At 39.9% G+C, this 20,043-nt stretch overlaps 2 protein-coding genes across 2 annotated transcripts in view; one reads left to right on the forward strand and one right to left on the reverse strand.

Moving 5' to 3' along the window:
• Positions 1–5,605, forward strand: part of myripb (myosin VIIA and Rab interacting protein b) — a 230,568-nt gene extending 224,963 nt beyond the window's left edge. Inside the window, exons 13-17 of the mRNA XM_007896883.2 lie at positions 387–575; positions 1,869–2,030; positions 3,009–3,110; positions 3,216–3,276; positions 5,439–5,605. Coding sequence (XP_007895074.2) covers positions 387–575; positions 1,869–2,030; positions 3,009–3,110; positions 3,216–3,276; positions 5,439–5,605 — 681 coding nt within the window. The remainder of the gene's footprint in view (positions 1–386; positions 576–1,868; positions 2,031–3,008; positions 3,111–3,215; positions 3,277–5,438) is intronic.
• A 9,198-nt stretch (positions 5,606–14,803) lies between these two features.
• LOC103180829 (prolactin-releasing peptide) lies at positions 14,804–19,653 on the reverse strand. Its single transcript, XM_007896884.1, has 3 exons — positions 19,634–19,653; positions 17,975–18,157; positions 14,804–15,106 (listed from the first exon to the last, which is right to left on the reverse strand). The coding sequence occupies exons 2-3, from the start codon at positions 18,126–18,128 to the stop codon at positions 14,916–14,918; spliced, it is 345 nt and encodes a 114-aa protein (XP_007895075.1). The 5' UTR covers positions 18,129–18,157; positions 19,634–19,653; the 3' UTR covers positions 14,804–14,915.
• Between the last annotated feature and the right edge of the window lie 390 nt (positions 19,654–20,043).

Below are 20,043 nucleotides of genomic sequence, written 5' to 3' on the forward strand. Positions count from 1 at the left end.
TTAACCTATACCAGGTATACTAGCAGTTAGGCTTTGAACTGGAGTAAGCAGGCAATAATCCAGACGTGGCTAAAAGTGTTCCTGGGAACAGTACAGATGTGGTGTTTGAAACTTAGCTTGGTGTCGACCAGAGGTTTCACACCACCAAGTATTGTTCAAGAGAGGAGACATAAACAATAAGTTGTTTATTAACAATAACTTCTATATTAGTCCACAAGGAAATTTACTGTAGTTTTCATTAGTGTGCATCCTTTCAGGTACCGGCCAGAAATGCAACAGTTTATAACCTCCTTGAATCCTACTCACCTCAGTGTGAGTGCACTTCAACTCAGTTATTAATATCACTGTTCTTTTTCTCTGTCCCTTTCTCCATTCTAACTGAACAGAAATACTCTGCTGTCTCTCTCTGCAACATCACAACAGAGGCCTTGAAAGTCATCAATGCCACTGAAGATCTGATCGGTGCAGCCACAGGGGGAGGTAGTTCACTCTCGGAGTCACGTGATCTGGATCAATTTCCGACAGGGAAAGAGGCAATGAAACTGGAAGAACATCTCTCAAAACTAGAGGAAAATGTAAGGACAGAACAATTTAGGCCCACAAAGCATATGCTTTGCATAGAGGGATGCTAAAATAATCTTTTGGGTCTTTTGGGCACTTGTTTGTCTGATTATATTTCAGTCTCAGGATTAGGGCTGGAGAACATTGTATTAATGTTGTTGTTTCCAAATGAATCAACCAATGTTTGGAAACAGATGAGAAAAATGATACTTAGGCACATATATGAAGAAAGGCCACTTAGGCAAAATATTGGTGTTACTAGTGTCCCAAACAAGTCAGCACATTCATAGGGGATTCCCTCCAGAAAACACAGGTGACGTCACGAGGCACTTGTTCTGGTGGTGAAGCATCATTCACCGGATACTGCTTATCCAAGGAGTGTTTTTTCACCCTATGGCCTCCATTCAGACTCATCTGCCAAAGAAATTAACAGTTGAAAGTACTCATCTGTTTCCAAAATGGAAACAAAGCAGCTTCTCTAACTGACCAGATCCATGACTGCATGTTAGAAAAGCAATAATATTATTGATAATAATAATGCTTGCATTTGGTATGGTGTCTTTCACATAGGAACACTTCCCAAATGCTTCACAGGATTTATTGTAAGGTGGAGTGACTGTGTTGGTAGGGGAATATGGCAGCCCAATTGCATAAAGCAATGTCTCACAAACAGCCATGAAATGAATGACCAATTTTTATTTGGGGGGATTGTTGCCAGAACACAAGGAGAAACTCCCTTCTCTTTTAGAATAGTGTCATGGGATCTTTAACGTCCACCGGAACAGGCAGACGAGATCTCAGTTGAACATATCATCCGAAGGACAGCAGCTGCAATGCACCTCCAGCAATTTAGACTATGTGAGTTCAAAGTCCTGATATGGGGCTTGAAACCACAACTTTCTGACTCAGAGGCAAGAGTGCTACCGCTAAGCCAAGTTGACATGTAGCCTCTGCAAAAATGCTAGACTTGGCTTTATTTAAAATCTTTGATCAATAAGGAAATACTTTGGTCTAATCTGTGAGTAGCACCAACATGACAAACAGGATCAGGAATGATGCTCAGCTCTTCTGGAACTAAGCATTACTGCCTTCCTCTCCTCGACTTAATGGTTAGGAAGGGAAAGCAGAGTCAGAAATAAAACATAGGAAAGGTTAATACAGATGACTTGAAATTAATCTGAAAAAAGCTCATCAGATCACTGATTTCATTGTTTACATGTACCTGTACTCATATTCATCCATTGGCTCGACCCATCATTAGAAAGCCCCTGTAAGACTTTATGCTCTAACCATATCATTTTTCATAGGTGTACCTGACAGCAGGCACAGTTTACAGTCTGGAAGGGCAATTGAATGACCTGGAGGACTGTGCACGTAGTATTCACAGTATAACCACTGAGACAGAATTAGCCGATCTGGAAGACCAAGTGGCCACAGCCGCTGCACAAGTTCACCAAGCAGAGCTCCAGGTAATGATCACATCCAGTATCACATCTCCAAGTAAGGGCCCTGTAAAGTATTAAAGTTTCTTGTAAGAGTAACATATAATTTATCTGACCTGCAAGTAAGGCACACGTGACATCTCCACACAAGCTCTATTTCATATCTGATTGGACAGCTTGCTGGACTGAGTACAGAGTTTTTGAAGAACACTGTGCAGTGATTTAGGTTCAGTTCATGTGCAAGATTTGGTTTTCTTTTAAAATCATAATTTGACAAAGTTTTGATTGCATGTAATCACATTTTTGTTGGTAAGATGTTTCATTTTGAATTTTTAATGAAAATCTCATGAAAATCATTATTTATCCCTATATTATTAATTTCCATATATTAGTGTTAATCCTCTACTCTATACTGACCTAGTTTAATATAGAGGAACCCTGTCTTAGTGCCCTTCGATGAAATGCCGTCTTGATTTGTATGCCATGAACCTGCACTAACCCAAAGTGTGACACACCCCACTTTCAGCGCTGACTCTCAGATTTCCCGCTTTAAAAAATGAACCAACTTCCGGGTTGTTGCATAGTTTACAGATGTAGTGTGTGTGACACACATCTGTGCTATGTACAAGAAGTGGCACTGATGTCACTTTGCAAAGCAAGTGACATCAGCACTGCTTCCTGCCCATAGAACACATGTGGAGCGTCAACCTACAGTAATCAATCTAAGAGCCTTAGACAATAAGGCCAAATTGTTTGTCCTGCATTGTTTTTATTGTGAAGTAAAGAATAAAATCCCTAAACAGTATTCACAGTCACATAGTAGTATGTACAGCTAACAGCCTGTGTGGCTGGAAAGTAAAAGTGAACAAAAGAAACAGTAGGAATATGGATTGGCGTTCAGTTTCTTTACCGGAGTTTTGGGTGTTGATTCTTTAATCTCCTTCCCTTCAAATTGTGCCCACTTTCTCTCTCTCTTTCTCTCTCAAATGATTATGTATTTGCTAGGTTTCAGATATCGAACGCAGGATCTCTGCCCTGAATGTAGCAGGGTTGAATGTGGCTCCCTGTGTACGATTGCTGAAGAAACACAATCAATCTGGCATGAAGGTAAGAGAACAAGCCATTTTCTAGTTTGGACATTGAGAATTTTAGAATCAATGTGCTATCCACCCAGTGCCTTGATTGTGAGAGTCTCTCTTTTGTCTGATTTAGCCAGAGACCATTGACTCTTCGAGGCAACAAAGAAGAAAGCTTCCAGCACCACCGAAGCAAGGTACTCAGTATGAGAAAAAAAATACTTCCAAATTGAGTTTAAATTTAAGACCATTGTCTAAAATTCCACTAGCCTTGAGCCTAAGAACATTAGAGATTTAACATGAAAGTTTTCAGGCTTCCAATTGTCAGTCTTCAGTTCCGACACAGGATTCTTGTAATAATGTACCTGGGTCTTAAACTGGGGGTATTTTATAACAGAAGGAACAAACCCAAATTAAAAATTGCTCAGGTTAGAAAAACTCTTGGATTGTACGTTGAAGTGTTCCTGTTGCAATGTGTACAGGGTCATTTGGATTTGCCTCTCTCTTGTGCTACAGCATTGCAATATTCAGAGCTAACTCTATCCAACAGCAGTTAGAGCCTCTAGAATTTGTTTTGGAGTTTGCAGATGAATCGTGAACTTTTATTTCCCATTAAGACTTGCGGTCATCCTGACTTTCACCACAGCAGCTCTGATGGGATTTGAATCTGAGCCAAACAGCACTCACTCTTCTCATTTGTGCTTTTTATTTTTGTTAAATACAGTTGCCCACCAGTCAGTGACCTTTCTCCTGAGTGCCCTGTCATACAATCAGCAATCGGACACCACTTTAATGAGGCAGAAACCAAACAGTAAAAGTATACTCCTGATAACATGGCGCCTCAATGCAGCTAAACTACAAATCTACCATAAAGAATAATAGAACACTGTTTGCTTTTTGGATGCAGAAAGTTCTGCATTATTGAATATTTTGGTTAAAAAGACTGAAATGTATTGTCAGTATCAGTCAAACATTGTTTAAAAATAGAGCTGTCTGCAACAAAGTACAGTGAAGTTTTCTTGACACTAATATCTCACTTTTGTAAATGGAACTTCAATGATTAATGAAACACTCCAGTATGTTCTAAGTAGTGTTCTTAACCTTAACAATTAGTGAAGCTGCTTTTTACAACATTACACATTGACTTCCAAGTTGCTATTAAAAGTGGGACACCTTTCATTAGTTGCCATTTCAAGATTATTTCTCATATGACTAATGACTTCTTTACCCAGTTAGTCGTTTTACTGCAAGGATGGCATCTTTTGTCAGACTATCTCGGCTGTATTTGTTAGGGCTTGCATGCTTCATAATTCTTTTGGGTGAAAAACCTTTGGTTGAGCTTTAGCAACTAAGATAATTGAGCCTGCAAAATTCTTAATAAACTTTCTTGTAAAGCAGAACATTTTGTTTTGATGGGAAAATACACAAAATACAGTCAATCCACTTTACAGTATATTCTGTGAAGCACTTTGAGACTTCTCAGTGACGTGATACGGCGCTATATCAAATGCAAAGATTATTATTATTAAAGGTGCAATTTCCTCATGCCAAATTTGAATCTTTCCTATTAGTTGCTTGATGTTATACAGTACACTACAAATTTACATTTGTACAGTGCCTTTCACATCAAAAGGACATCCCAAGCTGCTTAATGAATTTGCTTAATTATCTCCTGAAAATTATGGGGCTGTATTGATTTTTGGGCAGATCTGTCTTATATTCTATTAGAAATCTAGAGAACAGAACTTGGGACTGTTAAAAAGCCTCAAACAGGACTAGAGATGAGAGAAATATTTTTTTGCCATATTGAAGTGGAAATTATGGAACAGGCTTCCACGAAAGTAGCGGATGTTCTGCCAATTTACTTATTGATAAAGGCCTAAATAAATATCTCCTTGGGAACAGTATAGTCAAACAGCAACCTGAATCCTCATCACCAGGGTTTAATTTGCAATATTTTTGAAACAGCATTACTTAGTAATCCAAGTTGTACAAACAGGCATTACTTACGGTAATTCAAAATACATTACACTAACATGTAGGCTCTGGCATGATCGACTACTAGAGCAGAATCCCATCAGTCAATGAGATTTATTATTAAGGCATCAAATTAGACCCCAATCTATTTGTTTTAAGCCTATAGCAGGTCAGCCATAAATCTCAATGGAAATGGTATACTGACAATACCATTTACAAAGTATAATTGATGATATTGGGGTGATCACTTGAATTTTTTGCCGAATAACGTGTGATCTCTAGAACTATAACCTTTGCCTTCTCTATTCCACATTTCAGAAGAGGCCATTTACATTGACACAAACACTTTGATGTGTATTTTGTATTTGTTTAAATTTCACAGGAGACGTGGTTAACAATGTTCCTGTCGTATCCATCAGGACATTCCACAGGAATGGCATGTTCCAAGAAGCTCCTCCACCACAAATGCCGAAGGGAGATGCAAGCACTGTTACTAATCCAGCAGTAAGCTTTTCCAGTTCTTGCAATCTACTGTTACTGAGCATGTGAAGCATTGGCAGATTCTGCATGTGCTGTACTGGGGCATTGTACCTCATAGATTTGCTCCATGTTTCAACTCTGTTTCTCAGTATGGCACTACTCACAGAAGAAGCACACTTAGACTTTGACTTGAATCTCAGTCGCTGCTGCCACCTGAAGCACTAACTTGTTTCTTTGGTCTTTTTTGAGGAAACATTTTAATGCTTTAATAGATGGACGGTAGGGTGGGTATTCTGCAGAAATGAGATTGCATGAGCTGAAAGCCCTTCTTCATTCAAAACGCTGTTGATACTTTTAAGCATTGGGAAAAAATGACTTTCCAACCCAAAAATCAGTGGAGAATTCTGGTTTACCATTAACATGCTGCAGAGAATGACCAGCTTCTATTTGTTGTTTGTCCTGAAATGTTTAAGTATCCATTCTACTCTTAAATCAGTATTTAGTGAAGCAGTGTACTTGTGCCTGGGAATAATGGCAGCCCCACTCCTGCATGATTAACAAATAGGTACCAATACTAAATCATCAGTACCAATGGATGAACCAGTCCTCCTCATTTGGGGTAGGGGTGTAAAATCAGTTTTTAATGATGCATTTTAATTACATTTTCTTTCTCTCCATTTGAGAATTATCTCATCGCATAGCATTTTATTTTGGTCAGCTGGGTGTCTGACACATGCGGAAACCCATCACCATGCTTAAGAGTATCCAAACCAAGCTGAAGTTTCCATGCATCCCACCTACACATGGAAATCCCAGAGATATATTGTTGGAATGAAATGCGCACTCTCTCCCTGGAAGCATGCATCCTGCTTACCTAATTCCGGAAAGTACTGGGCGCAGGTTGGCAAGAGCTAAGGCTTGGGGACCCCAAAGTGTGCTTTGGGGTACTTAGCATATCACACAGCATCTTCCCCTGACAAGTAGCTGTAATCTCCATTTAGTTTATGTTAATGTTACAAATGATGTCTAAAAGAAGTAATGATATTCCTGCATCACAACCTCTGCCAAACCAATACAAACAATTGAGAATGAGCCCACCAGTAGTGATCTGCATAATCCTATGTTGGTAAATGAAATCTGGGTCTGCTATAAATGTGAAAAACAATTTAAAACCAGTGCATATCTGGGGAGTGCTATATTGTTGGAGGTGCCATCCTTGGGTTAGTCATTAAAATGAGATCCTATATGCCTGTTCAGGTGTACATCAAAGATCCCATGGTATTATTGCAAAAGAGAAGCAAGTTTGTCCCAGTGTCCTGGCCAACAATCTCCCAGATAAATTAATCATTCACTTCATGGCTGTTTGGGACATTGCTGTGCACAAAATTGGCTGCTGCGTTCACCTACAAATATAGTTCGCCTACACTTTACAGTAAATTCTGTGAAGCATGTCAAGAAGTTTCAACATTATTGGTGCTCTAACAAATACAAGGATTATTAATAGTTTTATAACTCAGTGATTCTCTGTCCTGTGCTGCAGAAATCTGTGCTAAACTGAGAGCAGGAAGCCACTCTGCTGACAACTCACTGCCTGCGGCTGTACACTTGAGTGCCTTGATTCAACAGCCATGTTAAACCGTTCCCTGGGACGGGAGCCGGCCACTACACACAATCTCACAGCTGAGTAGACTCCAACCGGATACCTCCCCGGGTTCATTCTGTGACAATTCAGGATTGCACATTACTCTCAGTAAACTCTTTGCCTTAATTTCAAGAGACCATTAAGAGTGGTGGCGGGGTCTTCCCAGCATCGATCAGTATCATTTGAAAAGCACTTTTATTTGTTTACTGTACAAAACCATGTGGTCTTTATGTGCGTGATTTATCTCCGTTTGGTAGCACAAACTTGATGTCGTTCCAACTGAGGTTCTTTGTAAGAGATTTGTCAACTATGTTACCTCATGCAACTGGAGAAAGGTTGTATTGGTGACAAAAGAACTTGGGGGTAAACTGCTCCTCCGCTGTGTTGTCAGGCACGGTCATTTCATCAGTGATTGGTCCTGAGAGCGATCACGTGAATCATTGAGTCTTTTATTTATTATAAAAATTATTTTTGGTGTGTACATTTATTTTTATATGCACCGAATTGTTTCTGTCATAAATATAGATTATATATATATATCCGCATATACATACCAAACTTGCCCATCCATCAAGCTTAATTTAAACTGGGATTTGAAAATTGAAAAGGGGGATGTTGTTTGTCGATTGTTTTTGAAACATAATCGTTTTGTGAAATGTTATAGGAGAATTGAGCAATCGCCTCACTTGTGGGGCCAAAGATCAGAATCATAGAATTGGACAAAAAAAAGACAAGGAAAACCTGTAAACGAGTTTCAGAAAGAAATGATGGAAGAGTAGGCATGAAAGAGCAGCAATTCCACAGCAGACACTTCAGCTCAATATTTAGTCCCACTTTATTTTGAGATGTTAAACCAATCCTGTTCAGGTGGATGTTAAAGACTCAATTGCAATATTCTGAAAGAGAACGGCTTTTCTTCTTGTGCCCTGACCAAAAAATGCCTGGATAAAATTGGTCATTCACTTTATGGTTGTTTGTGGGCCACTCCTATGCATAAATAGGCTGCCATATTTCCAAAATTCATAGTCTTTATAGGAAATCCTGTAAAACAGTCTGAACAACATAGTAAGGCACTATATTAAATGCAAGAATTATTATTCTTATTATTATCCAATCTACTGCTGGAAAGCTGCAATGAAATGACCAATTTTCCTTGTGCCAAACGTACCTTACAATTTTAGCGTACATGGGATTCCCTGCAGAAAATGCAGTTTATACCCTGAGGCTGCACCAATGCCTTCCTCAGAAGCACTTTTTCATCCCAAATGACTGAAACTGCAGCAATCACTAGACAGCACATGTACAGACTGAGCTAGCCACACATGTTGATGAGGTGTCCGGTTGGCTTATTTGGAAGCATTCTCACCTCCATGTCAAAAGATTGCAAGTCTAGTACTTAGTCTAATACTTCAGTGCATTGTCAGAGGTGCCATATTTCAGATGAAATGTTAATGCAAAGTTCCATCTGCTTGTTCATACAGATAATATAGAACCCATGATACTATTTAAAAAGAGAAGGAGAGTTATCCTGGACAACAATTCTGCGATTAAAACTGATCACTCACTGCTGAAAACTATGGTTTAAGCAAAAGAATCAACATACAGTATTTATAAAGAAACTTTGATGTATGCACAAGAGAGAAGGGAAAATAGGGGTATTGGAGTGGGATTAGGAGGGGTGGAGTATAAACACTGGCATTTGGTTGGACTGTATGCCTATTTCCATGCTGTAGCATTTAGTCTTAATTCTATGTTATTCACTTCCTAGCTGCTTTTAGGCAAATTAGCTGCTGCATTTGCCTACAAATACACAATCTTGACTTTACAGAAAACTCTGTGAAGCTCTTTGAGATGCTTCAATGCAATAAGGACTCATACCAAATACAAGGATCATAATTTATTATTATTTGGGATCTAAAAGCGCTTTACTGGCATCACCACCAAGTACCACTGACAAAATTGCCTCCTAAATAACCAGCATTTCCTCTGTGAATCCCTACATGTTACACATAGTTTTTGCTATATCTTAATAGCAAAAGTTTTGTGGAACAAATGGCTTGTTAGAAAACTTGCAGTTGAATTGAACATTTAGTTGACAGCCAAACTAATTCATTTTATTTCTATGCTTGCAAGACATCTCTAATATTTTTAGTTTGGGTGAAATTCTTGTTTAATATGTTCTACTGCACCTCATAGGAAAGCTGAACATTGATTTTGATAGAAAACCCCAAAAAATCCTACTTTAATCCTAACAGAATGCCAAAAGGAAAGAGCAAATAATAGTCTCAAGTACGAGACCTAAGACTGTGTGAGACTTCACACAAATATGTTTCTCACTGCTCAGAATTATGTGCCCTCTGATCCCAGCTTTGCAAGATCTCATAGTCTCCTTCACTTACCACTAACAAACAAAGCTGGCAAAGGCTATTCTTCCTGCTGCTAATTACTGATGTGTTAGTGATGCATTGATATTTTTGAACTCAATGTTGGTTATTAAGGATGATTGTGTTCTGACGTGAATTATTGTGACAGGTATAACGGTTGCTCCTAAATAAAATGGATTACAAACTGCACACTGCATATATGTCCCGGAGGGTACATTAGGTCAGATGGTCAGACCTCATGGGCAATTTCTGCCGATGATAGCTGCATCATTTACATGTGATGCTGTCCTCTTTCTTAAAGAGGAAGGGTATGGGGGGCAAGAGGGAATTGATCATCACTGGTGTCTTACAGTTAAAAACAAATCTGTAAGAAAGAAATTGACACGATCATCACTGAAAGCACAGAAGTCATGATATTGTACAGGATATACTAAGGGGCTGGGAGATTTCTATTTTGTAAATGATTATAAACTGAATTAACAAGCGATTGTTAGTAAAGATAAGTTTGAATGTAATGGAAGAAGTATAAGGAGTTTCTATGTCAATTTTGTTTTGCTTAGTTCTGACAAACAGAACCCTCTGATCAATGATGTAGCCTGAGCTATCATGTGGTCATTTTATCTACTTGGGTGTTAATACATTTCAAATGCAATCCACTGAATGAAGCACGGCATTGAGATATATCTTACGTTGCTCGTGATGTTTTTTCTGGAGATTTAAAAAATAGAAAACATTAAAAAAAAGTTCATCCCATGTACTAAAGTATCTGTGAATGTTGAAGGAATGCCATACTATCTGTGAGAAGAGATGTTTTAATAATGTGCCATATATTTCTAATCAAAGTCTGTATCAATAATCAAGTATTGTAACATGTTTTAAAAAATGGGCTCAGAAAATAAAAGTGGATGTACATACAGTTTGCTATCTTTGTGTTTTTGGTCATTTTTCCCTCCCAGGGTCCCTCCTCTTTATCTTTAAAGTCCACCTTAAGACTTTTAAGTTTTTGACTATCGTTTCAGTAACCTTTTTCCCCCTCCCCACCCTGCTCAGCTCCCTTCTCACCAGCGCAGTCTTCCAGTCAGTAATCCTGCAGTCCTTTTTTCCTCTTCGGTGTTAATGGATTGGTAATTGGTTGGGAGGCAGGAAACAGAGTGCGGAGAACTCTGAAATCCAATCCCTGTTGAAACTGGTTCTCCAGGTGGTCTCAGCAGAGGAGCTCCACCATGGTTTACTGCCACATTGTGCAGATCAACCGAGATTGATGGTGTACTTTTCATGGTTTCCACTGTTTTCAGAGTAAATACAGTGAAAGAAAATTTCTAGCAAGGAGAACTGCTGGTCTAAGTTAGACCACAGTTGACATCTAGGTAAAATAGAGCTTCTTTGTTCCCAAGGTGTATACTGTACACTTCTCCATCTTTACATGTGGGAATGAGGGTTATTTTAAGGCTTTGGGAAGAGAACAGACTCTGAGATTTGGTGGGTTCCTTTATGGAAATCTTCATTATGAAGAACTTCCCGTCTTTAGTTTTTAACCCCACCTGTAGTCCTGTATTCACTGCCTATTACACTACAGCAACACTGTTCAGAATCAATCCAAAAGAGGCAGAAGATGAACATTGTTGATCCTTGTTGTTGTTTAATTACATATTTTTCCTGTAGGTTTGTCTCTTCTAGTTGTTTTTATGGCAGACCAGTTACTGGGGGCAGGGAGTCATCCCATCAGCTCCTGTTAACTCTTCAAGCCAAAGCCCTAACCGGTAAGGTGGTCCTAGCTGGACAAGCAGCGGGAAAACTTGCCAGACAAAACTCTTCCTCCTCCTGTGATACGATTTAACTCACTTTTCTTTTTACAGAGACACAGTTACACGTGCACCAGGCATCTTCCTTGAACAGCGATCTGTTCAAGTGACCGTTATTTATGTGTGAGTGCTGACAGTGAGTGCTGGCAGGCTATCACTCCACAAATCACTTCACTCCCTAGCATCTCCCTACCTCTACTACTTGTTTACACCCCACTCCTATACCCTCCCCCTCAACTGGCTCCGGCCTCCTGCACATCCCTATTCACCTATGTTTCACCATCAGTGGCCATGCTTTTAGCTACTATGTCCCCAAACTATGGAACTCTTTACTTCAATCCTTCCACATTGCCCCCTCCTTGCCCATCTTCAGATCTCACCTGAAGACCTTCCTCTTCGACCGTTTCCATGATCATTTCCCCATTCTCCCCGACTCGGCATCAAACTTCACCACTGTTAAGTGCTATGAGATGTTACCCGTGTGAAAAGTTCTATATAAATGTTTGACCAGCCACAGCATGTCCACACCCAAAATCTATTCATTTGCACCTTCCAGAAAATGTGACTGAATAGAGATCAGAGGGCTAAATTTCTACATAGTCCTATTCTGTAAAATTTAAAATAGTGTAGAATTGGGGAAAATTCTTAGATTGAATATTATAGAGTCCTAATAATATTTGTGGAGTCCTGTAGCTTAGTGGTTAGAGCATTCGCCTCACTAGCAAGAGGACTTGGGCTTGATTCCTGGGTGGGGCGAAACCTTAGGCAAGTTTCCTTACAACAACAACAACTTGGATTTATATAGCGCCCTCCACGCCGGACGGCGTCTCAGAGCGCTTCACAGTAACGGATCCCGGGGCTGAGCCAGGGGGAGGGGGAGGAAGTTGACCAAAGGCGCGGTCGAAGAGAAAGGTCTTCAACAGATACCTGAAAATAGGAAGAGAAGGAGCTCCACATGCCTCTGTTTACCGAGCAGTAAGTAGGGACCTGGCAGATCACTTTCTGGGGGTATTAATCCCTTCATAAATAAACAAATAAATAAAATAACAATTTGGTCACTCAATCCACGACTGTTTGTGGGACACTGCTATGTGCAATAGGCTGCTGTCTTTCGCCCACAAAATATACAGTCAATTCATTTTATAGTATATTGACTGTATGCGCTCCGGGAAGCTACCCTGTGTGAAGGGTGCTATATAAATGCAAGTTGTTGTATATTCTGTGAAGCGCTTTGAGACTTCTCGATGACGTGTTAAGATACTATATCAAGTGCAAGGATTATTATAATTATTAAGGATTATTATTAGTATTTTGGAAGGCCATATATTTTAAGAACTGCAGAAAATCAGCTTCCAAATTAAGGCTGTATTTAAGAATTTTCCGCAATCTTATTTTTAGAGAAATTTTAAGAGAAAATGGTCTAACTGGGTAAAACTAGAGGGATTATAAGCTACTGGAAAAGAATCCTGGTTTTCTCTGAGGGGAGGGAGTCTAAGCAGGGCTGAATTGCTCCGAAGTGCTGTGCAATAGGACATCAGAATCAATTTGACCATCTCTGGTGCTTCAGTAGTCCGACTCCTGAGCCAGGAGGGTCCACACTATTCAGTGTACTTTTGACAGATCAGCAAGCCTGGCTCATCGGCAGGACTTGGAGGGGCAGACCAGCTACTGGGGACAGATATTCTTCCCACTCATTTCCCGTTAACTCTCTAAGCCAAAGCTCTTACAGGTTGTAGGGACAAGCAGTGGGAAGCTTGCCAGACAGTGCTCCCTCAATGGTAAGCAGTTTTAGTTGGTTAAACTGCAGCATTGCATACCCTGGAGTCTCTAAGCCTTGACTCTTAATACTGTGCAATTACTGACAATGTTTTGCCGCATTTCGCCCACAAATATACAGTCAATTCACTTTACAGTATATTCTGTGAAGCGCTTTGAGACGACTAGAAGAAGTGAAAAGCGTTATATCAAATGCAAGGATTATTATTATTATTATTATGTTCTTCAGTACACAATGTTACACTGAAAATCCCCAACGATGATAGAATACAACAAACAACTACATTTAAAAATGCACTTTAGATAGATTTATATTTAAAAGCTTGCTGTGTAACAGAAAGGAAAAGATGCACAAATAGCAAGAAGGCAAACAAATACTTTTCCATTCATCAAGACAGAAAAACATCAGCATTTGAGTATTTCTGATTTACATATCGGTGTTACATTCAAAGTACCGTATATTTAATGTTTCAACTTCCAGCATGTGCTGCTAGTCAGTCCAAGGGTTCAATGCATGAATGGGCAAGAAAGGCAATAGCCCCATATTTGTACAGAACAAGCACAAATATTATTTCAATAATATTTTATTTTAAAGGACATTAGTGTATTAGTGTTTAACTGTTGTGCTTAAGTCTTCTTCAAGTCAATTCTTCTGAAGCAAAGTGAAAAAGTTCATCTATTTTCACATTTGATTGTTAAACATCCTTTGGATTTTGTCATAATATTTAGAATAAAGAAATATTTGGTGTAGAAACTCCTTTGCGCCATTGAATGACAGTGGTTTACTTAACGACTGCTTTGGGAAGTGTGCCGATAATATTGTGCTGACTTTTTTTTGTGATGGCTGCACATTATCTTTCAGAATTCCTCTGAGCCCAACTTTAAGGTGACAGTCTTTATTTTGCTTATATTGACTTGTCAGCAGGATTAAAGGCTTGATTTGAAGCTATGGCATAAAGACACTAGTTGTACACTGAACAGTCATTGCAGTACACGAAGGAGCATACAGATTGTGAGCTTAAGGGAGCATTTTAAATGCAGGATATACTTTATAGAATTGAAATGAAAGAAACCACTATAGAAAATACAAAGGTTTTGATTAGCACTGGCAGAGGCGGCATCTTATTGTAGCTGACCTTCAGGGTCCAGTGTCTTAATGATCAGGGGGGGTGAACCTTTTCCTGTTTGTCCACATTCACATGACACATTACATAAATTTTGCAAATGCAAATGTTCAAAACTATTTACGAAGCTAATGCCCCTTCAATTGACTTTAAAGGCCTTGCTGTATTTCTCATAGGGCACTGAATAATGTGTTAATATATAAAATTAACAGTAATTTGGGAATGCCTTTTAAAGTGCTGCTACAAGCTTTATGAGATGCCTTTAAAATAAATTGTTACTCGCCTTCAATGTTTTTGAAAAATGAATGGATAAGTCCACAATTAAATCTGGTTTTGACAACTCTGTGAGATTTCCTTTTTGTTTATTTAATATGGTTTGGATATTAATGTTTGTTACAAAAGCATTAAAAAATAAAGTAAGATCTTTAAAGTAACACCAATGTTTTGGAAACACAATATTACATGTTTAAATTATTGAAATAGAATGCCATTAAGACACGAATAAGCAATCAGTGGTCATCACGTACTGTAATTAGAGATCTGTTTTTTGATGTTACAAAGACCAAGTTGAGAAGCACATTGTCAAGTAGACAGATACAAAGAGTGAGGTAGGGAAGGAATCCTGCCTTTGCCTTTCAGATGCCGAGCGTGTCAGTAAGTGTCTTCCCCCCCTTGCTGCTGGTCAGAGTTGAATGCATCCTCTTCTCTCAAGGCACTCAGAATCCACTCCAGATTATTCACAGCCGGTCTCGGGCTCCTGTTGCTTTTCACCTGTCTTTTCCCAAACCGGCCTATTGGTCGCACTCCACGATCCACATACCAGAAAGGGTCAATTTCTGAATCTGCAAGTCAAGGCCAATGTAATTGAACGCTCAGCAAAAACAAAACACGTCTATTTGAAGCAAGTTTTTTTTGTGTAAAATTTATGCACAGTATAGACCTCTAAATTAAGCTATCTCTGCCTTCCATGACCAAGTAGCATGGCAGGATGATTGAAAGCGAATACGCTTTTAATGGGGATGATTTAACTGGTTACCTCTGTTCTGCTGTGTAACTTGATATCAGGCAAACAAACTGAATGAAGTATGTGTCTTGAGCAAAATAAAGAAATAACCTAGTACCTTGTGCATTTAATAATGTGTTATTACAACAACAACAACTTTCATTTGTATAGTGCCTTTCAAGTGAGTTGTGTCATGGAGCCTCATACACTTCAGTCCTGGTTCCCCCTTTGAAGGTCTTCTTTCTCTAGTTAGTGGATTCCTTCAACAGAATGCTTATGTTCTGAATTGACTGTGCACACAGCACTGTGTAGGGTACTCGGGAAGAGGAAATGTATTAAAGAATTATTGGTGATCTCTTCCATTGCAATGGTCTACAATTGTTCCCCAATAAATGTACTTCTCAATTTGTTTGCCAGTTTCCCTGTCGAAATTGCATGTTAAATTTTGTCTACTTCTTCATTAGATTTCCATCCCTACCCATTATATTAACAAGAAGAACCTAGCAGCTGTGACAGATGTAGACAATGTATTTGGAGCCTGACTAGCACAAGGGAAGAAAGTTAAAGAAGTAAAGGATCACAATGGTATCAATAAAATTGAGAAAGGCAGGAAAAGTTATAATAGAGAGAAAAGTTAAAATGATTAAGAAATTACCGGTTTACTTGCATTAACTATCACTAGCCTCAGCACAGAATAATTAGTTACAGAGCATTGTTGGGTTAGTCATTTGATGAAGTGTTGTTTTGAAGCCATTTAGTGTGTACAAGTGAGAAAAGTTAGACGTTTTATTTTCATTAAAAACTTTAAAATATCTCTGACATATAATTTTGAAACGATTTCCAGAATAGTTTGAACGGCAGTGATGTTAATTTAGATGCTGAAGAATACAGATCGACTTGCCTCTGCGCTGCTGCTGTTTACTCTCATTCTTTGTATTTCTGTATCTCTGCTTCCTCCAGTCAATTGAAGCATTAGGTTATAAGAGGTGTCATTAATAACACGCCCTCTGATTCTATTAATTCAGTAACAGATTTGAACTGTGTCTGACAGTGGTGTGCGAATAATAACCTCCCTCCACAAGCTGCAGGTCATTCAGAACTCTGCAGCTCGTGTACTGTCCCGCATCAGGCTTCGCGACCACATCACTCCCACCCTCGCTCGCCTCCACTGGCTCCCCATCCCCCAGAGGATCGAATACAAGATCCTCATCCTCACCTACAAGGCCATTCACGGCCTCGCTCCCTCCTACCTCTCCGACCTACTATCCCCCTATCTACCTGCCCGTACCCTCCGTTCCTCTGGCTCCGGTCTGCTCCACATCCCCCGCCCCAACCGCCCTACCATCAGTGGCCAGGCCTTCAGCCTCTCAGCTCCTGGGCTCTGGAACTCTATCCCCCAGTGCCTTCGCCGCTTCCTCCCTTTCCTCCTTCAAGGCCGGTCTCAAGACCTTTCTCTTTGACCGTGCCTTCAGCTCCCCTCTCGACTCTCTACCCCCTCCTCGCTCCCTCCCTTCCCTCCCCTCACCCTGACCATTTCCCCCCTGCTCGGGTCCTGACCCAACTGTACAGCGCCTTGGGATGTCCTCCCGACGTGAAAGGCGCTCTATAAATGGAATCTTGTTGTTGTTGTTGTTGTTGTGAAACACCAGACCATTATTCATCTTTGAGACTGAGAGAATGAATGGGACTTCCTCTTTCTCCAGTGACCTGAATGTTTAAGGAGTGAAACAGAAGCCGGAGCTAATGCATTCACCAACAATTATACAATCACCTCACTAAATAGTAATAATCCTGTAAATCACTTTGAGACTTTTCTACGATGGGATAAGGTGCTATTTCAAATGCAAAGATTTTATAATAATACGTTTAAGGAATCAAGATGTCTGGTGAGGGTGGGAATAGAGGGGTTTTTGCAAGGTATGAATAAGTGCATTTGAGTTCTGACACTAAACTGGTTTCAGCTCCTCGATTCCTAAATCTAATGTGAGCAAAACATTTCTTGAGTTTCAAGGAAAGAATGGGCAAACTATAGTCATCTTTTATTATTGAGATGTCACTGAGTCCAGTCAATCTGATTATATTTCTGGAACCTTTTCAAGTTCCAAGTCATCTCAAATAACCCAGTGTTGAAGTCATTGAGATCTGGATATATTTTACTTTATTCAGTATCAAACAATGCAATATCTTCTAGCAGTAGAGTGAAGGATGCAGGATTTATAATAATCCTTATAATCTTGCATTTGATATAGCGCTTTTCACGTCGGGAGGACGTCCCAAAGCGCTTCACTGTAAAGTGAATTGACTGTATATTTGTGGGCGAACGCGGCAGCCAATTGCGCACAGCAATGTCCCACAAACAGTCGTAGATTGAAAATGACCAATTTTTTATTTTTGTTTTTTTGGTTTTGGTTTATACTCATTTATCTCAATCTCTCTCACCTAGTATCATGCATATGCTGAACTGAGAACATACACAACAGCCTGCTAACTGATGCTGATCTTATAAAGTTATTAAAAGTTTGATTTTGCCTTCCAATGCTCATTACTACCTTACTTCCGAACTGCTTGTATTCAGAGCCTTGAGACTTCCTCCTGATGTGAGAGGAGCCTCACAAAGGTATTTTTTGTTGTTGTATTCAATTAGACACAATGAGTAACCTTCCAGTAGACTTGAGTAGTACTTGCTTTTTTGAGGTATTGTACTTACTTCTGTTGTCGATCTGATGGCTCAAGCCTCTGCTCTGGGCAGCTCTGGCATTCACAGACAGAAGTAGCATGATCATGTATATAGCAGCCAGCTTCGCGCTCTTGTGTCCTTGCTGCTGATTCATGGATGGCCATGAGTTACAGAGTTTACCCATCAAAATGGTGCGATGGTCTTCTAGGCAAACTGAGGGAATAAGGAAATTCAAAAATAATAGAAATCCTTTGTTTACACAAAAAAAGTCCTACCAAACATTGCAATACAGTGAATAAGTTTGTCTGGAGTGCCAAAGTAATTGTGCCATTGACACACGATGCCACTTTGACAATGATGAACGTTACGCGCTCATTTTAGCTGTTCTATTGTCAGCCACAGTCTGGCCACTTATCTTTTCTGATCAAGACAGTGGGGTTATTTGTGGGATGTGTTAACCGTGTGTAAAGGCATAGAGAGAATTATAAGTGTCCTTCATTTAACAACCAATGAGAAGAATCACAGATGAGTCAATAGTAAGAATAATAAACATTGCATTTGATGTTATCAAATTGTTGAGACGGTTCAAAGCGCTTCACAGGATATATTGTAAAGTGAAGTGACTGTACATTTTAATCCTTTATGCCGGTTGTTAATGACATTATTCAGGAAATCAGTGCGTATTTGCACATAGTTATCCCAACTCACAAGCAGCCCACAGGGTTTCTGAAAATAAGGAGGTATGAACATGATAATTGTATGCCCTTATCAATTCATACACAAGTAAGCTTGATTTAAGTGCATCAATTATTATGCATTATTATTATTATTACTAAAATAACTGAATTAGAAACATGCTCAATGAAGCACATTGGAAGTGTCATTGCTGGCACATCCTCCGTTCAGTAACAAAGGTTTGAACTTGGGAGTCCATTGGTATAAATAACCAGAGTTAGGGTTAGGGTTATATCTCTAGTGCTGTTTCTGCCCTCACCCCACCTCAGCTTTCTCTGCTCCTCTCTCCTCTGGACAGAGGGTGCAACTGATCCAGGACCTTGCAGCCTGGGTTCAGAAGCTTCACAGATTATTTGAACGTGGATCTAAATAAGTGCCAGAAAGAGATGGAGGGAGGGAGGCAGGGAGGCAGGGAGAGAGAGAGAGAGAGGGCTGGTCCATTCACTAGTCACTGATACCCCAGAAACCTGGGGACTTTTGCAACTGATCACCACGGAACTCAGGCTGGGGTTGCACTGGGACTCTCTTTGCACAAATCCTTGCGACACATAGCGCTCGGGATCTAAGGCAGGAGCTGGTTATGAAGCGGCTGATCAAAGACCAACTGTGGGAGAGAATTTTTTAAAAAAAAACCCTACAGTTCGAGGATGCACAGGCGATGAGGATTCATTAGACATCAACTGGATAACTGGATCAACAGCAGCAGAAGACAAGACACCAGAGAGGTTAAGGTACACACCCACAATAAAACAACTGGGAAACAAAGAGATGAGGTGGGAAAACACTATTTTAACTACAATTCAACCCCCTCCCCCCCCTCCCCCCCCAAAAAAAAAAGTGCCCGACAGATCAAACTAGATCTGGAGGTAATGATTGCATGAGCAATCCTCTGACATTTGGGTGAACAACTTGCATCAAAACCAAGGAAGTTAGTTTGTAAGTCAATGCACTCACCTGCAACTGGTGCTGTGGGAGGGAGGGATGGAAGGAGGGAAGGAGAGAGAGAGAGAGAGAGAGAGGATGCACAAAGCAAGAGCATTGGGGATTTCTCCAGGATCTTATATATAGCTGGAGTTGGGGCTGAAGTGGGTTGATGACATACGTCAGTCAGATGTCTTGAACTTTCCACTGAAACATAATGAACACAATTACTGGCCACTAAGTGAAGACTGAAACCTTCTTGTGCAGGACACGCACTGGGGCGCTTTGTCAGAGCCCAGTCTGACAAGTGCAGCAAGAACAGGAAGACGGGGAAACGATTTTAGAGGAGTAAAAAAAAAATCCCTCGAGCAGAAAGCATCGGTTAATGATCTGTAGGTAGGAGTGTGGAAGGTTAGTTCTGGCGTCGATTCCCACCGCACTGC

Source organism: Callorhinchus milii, unplaced genomic scaffold (assembly GCF_018977255.1).
Source record: "Callorhinchus milii isolate IMCB2004 unplaced genomic scaffold, IMCB_Cmil_1.0 Scaffold2, whole genome shotgun sequence".
Taxonomy (NCBI): domain Eukaryota; kingdom Metazoa; phylum Chordata; class Chondrichthyes; order Chimaeriformes; family Callorhinchidae; genus Callorhinchus; species Callorhinchus milii.